The sequence below is a fragment of the Danio aesculapii genome, chromosome 6 (genome assembly GCF_903798145.1).
Source record: "Danio aesculapii chromosome 6, fDanAes4.1, whole genome shotgun sequence".
NCBI lineage: Eukaryota > Metazoa > Chordata > Actinopteri > Cypriniformes > Danionidae > Danio > Danio aesculapii.
The window spans coordinates 19,504,795-19,513,880 of NC_079440.1; the positions used below are offsets into that span (position 1 = coordinate 19,504,795).

Here is a 9,086-nt window from a genome sequence, read left to right on the forward strand (position 1 = left end):
AAGAATATTTTTCATGGGTAATAAAGGCCTACCAAAATTAATTTGTTGCAAATTCTTACATTTTGACTAGTGCTCAGAACAGATGATATTTAAAGAAAATTTAATTGCATTCATTAAACAACATATGTTTATGTTGTTTATAATTTAACACAATAAATTTGTCAATACTATATATATGCAGGAGTGTTAAAAAATAGCAGCGCAGCATCAGTAAACTGTTGAACCTCTATTATTATTATTATTAGCAGTAGTGGCATTTCTTCATTGCAAATATTGTTCCAAAGAATGTTGTAGTGTAATAGAAAACTGCAGAAACATACATCATACACAGCTTGTTCTGAGCAATTGGGATAATGCACCGAAAGAGGTGTTTTTAAAATAATAAAAGTGTGGCTATTATAGCAGTGAGAAATTTGTTGAAAAAACAACAACTTAATTTATAAGTTAATTAAATTAAATGACTTTTCGTTTTTTAAAAGATTAGTTCACTTCCAGAATAAAAACCACAGATAACTTTGCACCACTTAGTTATCCAGGATGTTTATTTATTTATTTCTTCAGTCTTAAGAGAGGAAAACATTCAGGACTTTTCTCTGACTTCTGTGGTGCTTCCTTGTTTGAATTTACTAAAAGCAGTTTGAATGCAGAGATTGTCTCTAAATGACCCCAGCCTAGGAATAAAAAATAAAAAGCCTAGCACAGGATTAGCCATTTTCTTTTTAAAAAATGTAAATACTTTTATATTCCCTGTGAAATTAAAATGATTTTTTTAGGTGTTATTATAAACATGCTAATTTTAAAGTTATCTATAAGCTGCTCCAACTGTCAGTTTTGACACTAAACAGAAATAGTGAGGAGGGGGAGTCTGTTAGGTTGTATTAACTTTCATCAAACACTTTTCTCAATCTTTCTGAATGAAATATCTACTTTACTACATCCAATCAGCTCATAGTAGAAAAAAAGCCACGTCATTTCATATTCAGTTTCTCTGCGTCACAATACAAAAAAAAAACTGTCGCAACTTCTGGTTCATGTGGACTTTAAACATATAATTTACTGGACATGAAAGGAAAGTTTAGGATTTATATTTTAATTAAAACAGTAAACACACAGTTTTTGGGTAATTGGGTATAAAATCTATTTTATTGTTCATTTTCTTTGAAAACAGTCTTGGACAGAATGTAAATAACCTTTTTTTTTAATTATGCAAAACATTTAGATTACTCTAGGCTTGTTTTACTTATTTATAATATGCATTTGTTCCATTGCGTGTTCTCATTTTAAAAACACATTATAGTAGTTTGCAGTCTGAGCTGGTGTGTTTGTGTGTGTGTGTGTGTGTGTGTGTGTGTGTGCATGTGTGTGTGTCTTCAGCTAGTCCAGCTTCACACAGAGCCTCACAGACGCAGCAGAGGAAGCTCAGGATCAGGATCTGTTCTCCTCAGTTCCTCTGCCACTCCTGCTCTCCTTCTACAAATCAGTGACAGCGTTTATCTACACTGGACCTGACGATGCAACCCAAGCCATGACTACTGGATTCAGATAAGTGTAATGTCACTGGCCACCTGTGCATTGCAACCAGGGATGGCTCTCAAGATCATCTAAACTGGGCCGATCAGCCGGTGCTGCACTGAGACACCAGCGAATCAGCTGACGGCACTCTGTTACACACAACACTGTCTTCAGAAACACACAACAACACACTTCTGCTCGCTTGCCACGCCATCTCTGTATGTGTCTGAATCTCTTACCTGTTGACAAGCTCCTGGGGAAGGTCAGTCTGCTTCTGGACGTGACCCTCCGTGCACCTCTGAATGGGGAACAGTCACACAAGATGTTGTAGAGCGTCACTCCTACTGACCAGACTGTAGCTGGAGTCGCATTGTAGCGATGTCTGCAAAACCACTCAGGAGGAGCGTATGCAGGAGTGCCTGAGAGACATAAGAAGACCATAGACATCTACTCAAAATGCTCCAGTACAGACAAATTCCTTTTAGTTGATCAGCAGAAGTTTACAAACATCAACAGAACATTTCCTTCTGTAACTCAAACTCACCTGCAAAGTATTTGTACGCCGAGCGCTTCAGCAGATCTCCACAGCCAAAGTCCAGCAGCTTGATGTCCTGGGACTCTGTGGAGATCAGCAGGTTCTCTGGCTTGATGTCCCGGTGCAGGACGCCACCGCTCTCGCAGTGTTTTAGCGCCACGATCAGCTGCACCAGCACTTTCTTGGCCAGACGCTCGTCCAGACAGCCGTTCTCCTCACAGAAGCTCTGGAGATCTTGACAAGGAGCCGGTCTCTCCAGGATCAGGATGTAGCGTCTGGGATGGTCAAACCAGTCCAGCAGCTGCAGGACACTGGGGCAGGCAGGAGCTGACGTGACGCGGGTCATCAATGCTACCTCCAGCGGCAGCCGACCCTGACCGTCCTGCAGGACAAACTCTCCATTATATCCAGAACTGAATCAAACATGGCAAACACAACAGATTCACATCAAAACATACAACTTTCAGTCGCTCGGGGGTCTGGTCCTTCGACACGTACTTGATGGCCACCTGCAGACAGAAAAAGCAGAGTAAATCACACCTGCCTGATTGTGACACATGACATTTACTGACAGCAACATTTCTAAAGCATGTCTGAATGAAGGAGAAAAGAAAATCTCTTACTGGCAGTCCATCAGACCTGCGGATCCCAGCAAACACAGAGCCGAATCCACCTCGTCCAAGCAACGGGCCCTTCAGGTACAAGTCTGCAGCACAGAAGAGCACAAGAAATGAAGAAAAAAGAAAAAGAGATAACATGCTTCGTTCTCTTCAATGACAAATAATTTCCTAACTGAGCCATAAGATCTAGACGATGAGCTGTGCTGACCTCTGCGAGAGCGTTTGGCTGGTCTGCCGGACGAGGTGGATGGCGTTTGCTGGCTGCTGCTCTGCCTTTTCCTTTTCCTCTTGCTGTTCCTCTGGTCTGTGGATGCAGAATCAGCCAAATGTGAAGGCAGAGGAGCCAAATAACCAGGAAGCTCAGTGGTGCCATCCTGTGTAGCAGCACTCCTGGGTCTGGAGCGGCTTGAGGCTAAAATATAAATCACACACAGCAAACACTTTTAATGGGCATTTTTGTCACACTAACAATTGAGACATACAGTTGTTATTGAGCAACTCTGTAGTTTTCCATCATTTTAATTATTTTAAAGAATAAAAAAACATATATCAAAACATTTTTAATAAATCGTTTTGTTAACTTTTGTAATCTTTTTCATATTAGTCAAACATCGTACAGCATCATACAGTGATATACAATGACAAACAAATGAAATATTAATAACACTCACCTACTCTTTCTTCACCCATGTGGGACATGGACAATCACCAACCTGCAATAAAACAGACAAATACAGACAAATATGAAAATAAATGTGAAACAAAGTAAAGAAAAAGAAAAAGAAGAACAAAACGAAATGAAAAAAGAACGAAAAAATGTGTTTAAAAAATAACCAGAAAAAAAGAACTAAAAGAAGATTATCAAAGAAATTGTGCTCTTTAAAATAAGTCCTCTTCTCTCAGAAATCCTCCAACAGCTTCAGAAATCTCAGGATTCGCACAGAAATGTTCTGCAAAGTCGCCTCGTCTCTCAACCAACAAATTGCGATGGGTTTGACTGTTTTTATATGCAGTTGGAATTCATATCATAACACGCGTTGCTATAGCAACTACAATTGTAATAAACAAATAGACAAAATGGGGTATAAATCCGAATAGTTTTAATTAAAAGTTCTTGTTAAAAAATTTTTAAAGTATTAAAAAACGAATTTTCAGAGGCCAATCAACTTTCGTTAGTACTGCGTCATCGCCATACACTGATAGAGCTATCAACTAAAATAAAGAATCGCTCACTTGAACAGCTGTCCCCCGGATTTCAGCATAACCAAAGAGCTTAGAATGACTTAGAATAAGCTTAGAGTGATTCTATGCTCTTTGGCATAACAAATCAATGTGCATTCGCATTAATATATTCTTGGAGTTTAATTACTATTTACAATGAAATAACAGACGCGATCAATCAACACCAGATCACCATGATCACAAATGAAATACAAAAAGCTTATTTAATTTTATATTGTTGTTGTTTTTATTATTATACAAGTTATTTTATTTAAAAATATAAATTATTTAAATACCTTAATTTTGCTTTGGCCATACATTTATTACGCGAGGAGTGACGTCAGGGACGTCAGTCACATGACCTTTCTTATGCCCTGCTTTAGCTTGGTAATAATATAAAATTTAGAGTAACGTTAGAATAAAAACCTACAAATGTGTTCCTCAGAAAATAATCCAATCATTTTTCTGAAAGCAGTTCATGGTCCCTGTAAATCTCGTGAATGGAGACTAATATCGTCGTCGTCCACTTCTTCGTTATGGTAAGTTTTATTTATAGAAGAGCTCGTTTGTTTAGTATTGTTTATTAAAAAATTAATTCTTGAATTTTTGTACGATTTTTGATAAATGTAAAGATTACTCTTCTACTGTTAAAGGTGATGACGCAATGAAGTATTGCTGAAAGCTGATTGGCCTATTGAAAACGATAGTTATTTAATTTTATAACAAGAGCTTTTAATAAGAACAAGTCTGTTTTATCTCCCCTTTTGACTTTTTTACGCATCTTAAACAGAAAAAATAAATATAGGTGCACTCCATTAGGTTTGTGCCCTATGAAGTGAACGATTTTACTCCACTTCTAGTATACCGGCTATGATGATTAATTAATTTTTATGATTAATTAATGTTTAATAATTAAGATTTAGGAAATCGAACAATTCCATGAATTCTAATATTAAAAATTAAAAAGATGTCAGGCACTCAATGTCAAGCTTATTACAGTTTTAGTTGCTATACCAACGCGTGTTATGATATGAATTCCGACTGCATATAAAAACAGTCAAACCCATCGCAATTTGTTGGTTGAGAGACGAGGCGACTTTGCAGAACATTTCTGTGCGAATCCTGAGATTTCTGAAGCTGTTGGAGGATTTCTGAGAGAAGAGGACTTATTTTAAAGAGCACAATTTCTTTGATAATCTTTTTTTAGTTCTTTTTTTCTGGTTATTTTTTAAACACATTTTTTTTTCTTTTTTCATTTCGTTTTGTTCTTCTTTTTCTTTTCCTTTACTTTGTTTCACATTTATTTTCGTATTTGTCTGTATTTGTCTGTTTTATTGCAGGTTGGTGATTGTCCATGTCCCACATGGGTGAAGAAAGAGTAGGTGAGTGTTATTAATATTTCATTTGTTTGTCATTGTATATCACTGTATGATGCTGTACGATGTTTGACTAATATGAAAAAGATTACAAAAGTTAACAAAACGATTTATTAAAAATGTTTTGATATATGTTTTTTTATTCTTTAAAATAATTAAAATGATGGAAAACTACAGAGTTGCTCAATAACAACTGTATATCTTAATTGTTAGTGTGACAAAAATGCCCATTAAAAGTGTTTGCTGTGTGTGATTTATATTTTAGCCTCAAGCCGCTCCAGACCCAGGAGTGCTGCTACACAGGATGGCACCACTGAGCTTCCTGGTTATTTGGCTCCTCTGCCTTCACATTTGGCTGATTCTGCATCCACAGACCAGAGGAACAGCAAGAGGAAAAGGAAAAGGCAGAGCAGCAGCCAGCAAACGCCATCCACCTCGTCCGGCAGACCAGCCAAACGCTCTCGCAGAGGTCAGCACAGCTCATCGTCTAGATCTTATGGCTCAGTTAGGAAATTATTTGTCATTGAAGAGAATGAAGCATGTTATCTCTTTTTCTTTTTTCTTCATTTCTTGTGCTCTTCTGTGCTGCAGACTTGTACCTGAAGGGCCCGTTGCTTGGACGAGGTGGATTCGGCTCTGTGTTTGCTGGGATCCGCAGGTCTGATGGACTGCCAGTAAGAGATTTTCTTTTCTCCTTCATTCAGACATGCTTTAGAAATGTTGCTGTCAGTAAATGTCATGTGTCACAATCAGGCAGGTGTGATTTACTCTGCTTTTTCTGTCTGCAGGTGGCCATCAAGTACGTGTCGAAGGACCAGACCCCCGAGCGACTGAAAGTTGTATGTTTTGATGTGAATCTGTTGTGTTTGCCATGTTTGATTCAGTTCTGGATATAATGGAGAGTTTGTCCTGCAGGACGGTCAGGGTCGGCTGCCGCTGGAGGTGGCATTGATGACCCGCGTCACGTCAGCTCCTGCCTGCCCCAGTGTCCTGCAGCTGCTGGACTGGTTTGACCATCCCAGACGCTACATCCTGATCCTGGAGAGACCGGCTCCTTGTCAAGATCTCCAGAGCTTCTGTGAGGAGAACGGCTGTCTGGACGAGCGTCTGGCCAAGAAAGTGCTGGTGCAGCTGATCGTGGCGCTAAAACACTGCGAGAGCCGTGGCGTCCTGCACCGGGACATCAAGCCAGAGAACCTGCTGATCTCCACAGAGTCCCAGGACATCAAGCTGCTGGACTTTGGCTGTGGAGATCTGCTGAAGCGCTCGGCGTACAAATACTTTGCAGGTGAGTTTGAGTTACAGAAGGAAATGTTCTGTTGATGTTTGTGAACTTCTGCTGATCAACTAAAGGGAATTTGTCTGTACTGGAGCATTTTGAGTAGATGTCTATGGTCTTCTTATGTCTCTCAGGCACTCCTGCATACGCTCCTCCTGAGTGGTTTTGCAGACATCGCTACAATGCGACTCCAGCTACAGTCTGGTCAGTAGGAGTGACGCTCTACAACATCCTGTGTGACTGTTTCCCATTCAGAGGCGCACGGAGGGTCACGTCCAGAAGCAGACTGACCTTCCCCAGGAGCTTGTCAACAGGTAAGAGATTCAGACACATACAGAGATGGCGTGGCAAGCGAGCAGAAGTGTGTTGGTTTGTGTTTCTGAAGACAGTGTTGTGTGTAACAGAGTGCCGTCAGCTGATTCGCTGGTGTCTCAGTGCAGCACCGGCTGATCGGCCCAGTTTAGATGATCTTGAGAGCCATCCCTGGTTGCACTGCACAGGTGGCCAGTGACATTACACTTATCTAAATCCAGTAGTCATGGCTAGGGTTGCATCGTCAGGTTCAGTGTAGATAAACGCTGTCAATGATTTGTAGAAGGAGAGCAGGAGTAGCAGAGGAACTGAGGAGAACAGATCTTGATCCTGAGCTTCCTCTGCTGCATCTGTGAGGCTCTGTGTGAAGCTGGACTAGCTGAAGACATACACACACATGCACACACACACAACACAGGCTAGTCTAGAGTAGACAATTGTACAGTTTTTAGACCACTTAAAGTAAATATGTAGTCATACTATAAGTAATTATGACAGCATCAGGAGAGAAGATAAGAAAAACAAAAGGTTGTCAAAGTTTTAAATGTTAAATAAGTCCAGTAGGTGGAGACATGTAGAACTCAATGCATTTATGAACTACACATTCAATACTCATGTCACTAAATATCATATTGTAGGGTGAGGTTGGAGTTAATGAGTAAATAAAGTCGGGAAAAACATAATAAAAAATAAGAAAGAATTAAAAAAGCTTTGAGTAATCCAAAAGTTAATACAAAATAAAAAAAACGTTATTTACATGCTTTATAAAGACTGTTAAATAAATCATCAACAATAAAACTTTTTATATGCAATTACAGCAGTTTTTTGTCTTTACTGCTTAAACTTTAAAATGTAAATGTTCAAACTTAGGGCGGCTTAGTGGTTAGCTCTGTCACCTCATGGCAAGAAGGTCGCTGGTTTGAGTTCCTGCTGGGCCAGATGGCATTTCTGTGTGAAGTTTGCATGTTTTCCCTGTGTTCATGTGGGTTTCCTCTGGGTGCTCCGGTTTCCCCCACAGTCTAAAGACATGCGATAGGTGAATTGAATAAACTAAATTGGCCATAGTGTATGTGTGTGAATGTGAGTGTATGCGTGTTTCCCAGTACTGGGTTGCAGAATTTAAAATGAACACTACTGTGTTTTCTTCAACGTGTATACATCAAACTGCAAAATATCCCAATATAGCGCTCTAAATACTTTTTTTAGAACGATCTTCAATTTCAGATTAGAAAAAAATTATTTTGAAGAGATTTTAAGATGAACATTATGTTTTTTTCATTTGTACGTCAAAGTACAAAGTTTCAACAACTCAATCCTTTTAAAGAGCATGTGCTCAAAAACGAAAAAAGTTTAAGCGTGATTTTGTGGTGCAGGGTCACGTCTATTTTATACAGTCATTGGTCACATCTCTCTTCAGTAAGTGGTGATGATCATAGACAACACAAGGGGGCAATGTTCAGCACAGAGAATCACAATTTCAACAGTTTCTCTAATGAAACACACAGAGACCCCTAATAATTTTATATTTACTGTAACAAATAAAGCTTATAGTGTTAATAACATTGTTTACTGTACACTTTGTACTGTGATTATGATGAATGTTTATTATATGTAGGGCTGGATTTAGCGATCTGGGGGCCCTAAACGATTCGAGTCATGGGACCCAGAAGTCCGACAGTAATAAGCACTTTTTATATTTGTATTTATTTATTTAGCTGTCTTTATCTTATATCATTCAGTCTTGCTTTCTATATTTTTATCTTAACACAATCTCAACATTTTAAAAGATTTGTTTGCTTAAAATGAGTTCACAACTAAAAATATTTCGTTTTTTTAAAACGAAATTTTCATCTGATTTAACTGCTGGACTGATCCATTATTGGGGGTGGGGGGACACAAATGCACAGATGTACTAATTAAGGTAAATTTGTATTTGTTAGACCCTTATCCTGCAAAATATGAAAGAAAATGACATTCATAAGGATTTCGTCCAGGTGCTTCAGTTTCCCCCACAAGTGCTAAGACATGCGCTATAGGTGAATTTGGAAAGCTAAATTGTCTATAGTGTATGTCCTTTTCCTCCAGGTTGGCGGTTGAGTATTGGGCTAACGACCCACCTCGTAAAAAATGAGATGTTACGAAACTCCAACATGGTGCGGCTAAATATCAACTTGGATATAAACGGCCCTGGGATTAACTAAGTAAAGTAAGCTGAAAATTTTGGAAGTTTA

At 38.8% G+C, this 9,086-nt stretch overlaps 2 protein-coding genes across 2 annotated transcripts; one reads left to right on the forward strand and one right to left on the reverse strand.

Moving 5' to 3' along the window:
* Positions 1-1,397: 1,397 nt before the first annotated feature.
* LOC130230470 (serine/threonine-protein kinase pim-3-like) lies at positions 1,398-3,357 on the reverse strand. Its single transcript, XM_056459493.1, has 8 exons — positions 3,339-3,357; positions 2,876-3,079; positions 2,671-2,753; positions 2,506-2,556; positions 2,057-2,429; positions 1,752-1,931; positions 1,559-1,661; positions 1,398-1,470 (listed from the first exon to the last, which is right to left on the reverse strand). Exons 1-8 carry the CDS (start codon positions 3,355-3,357, stop codon positions 1,398-1,400), a joined length of 1,086 nt encoding a protein of 361 aa, XP_056315468.1.
* Positions 3,358-5,251: 1,894 nt separating this feature from the next.
* Positions 5,252-7,211, forward strand: LOC130230471 (serine/threonine-protein kinase pim-3-like). The gene is made up of 8 exons (XM_056459494.1): positions 5,252-5,270; positions 5,530-5,733; positions 5,856-5,938; positions 6,053-6,103; positions 6,180-6,552; positions 6,678-6,857; positions 6,948-7,050; positions 7,139-7,211. Exons 1-8 carry the CDS (start codon positions 5,252-5,254, stop codon positions 7,209-7,211), a joined length of 1,086 nt encoding a protein of 361 aa, XP_056315469.1.
* Positions 7,212-9,086: the final 1,875 nt, after the last annotated feature.

Bases quoted from the DNA above. Each gene is read 5' to 3' on its own strand.
- LOC130230471 (XM_056459494.1), top strand. The intron at 5,734-5,855 runs GTCAGCACAGCT...TCTGTGCTGCAG, and splicing joins AGCCAAACGCTCTCGCAGAG to ACTTGTACCTGAAGGGCCCG. The intron at 6,858-6,947 runs GTAAGAGATTCA...TGTGTGTAACAG, and splicing joins CCCCAGGAGCTTGTCAACAG to AGTGCCGTCAGCTGATTCGC.
- LOC130230470 (XM_056459493.1), bottom strand. The intron at 2,430-2,505 runs GTATGTTTTGAT...TTTGTCCTGCAG, and splicing joins CCCCCGAGCGACTGAAAGTT to GACGGTCAGGGTCGGCTGCC. The intron at 1,932-2,056 runs GTGAGTTTGAGT...TATGTCTCTCAG, and splicing joins GGCGTACAAATACTTTGCAG to GCACTCCTGCATACGCTCCT.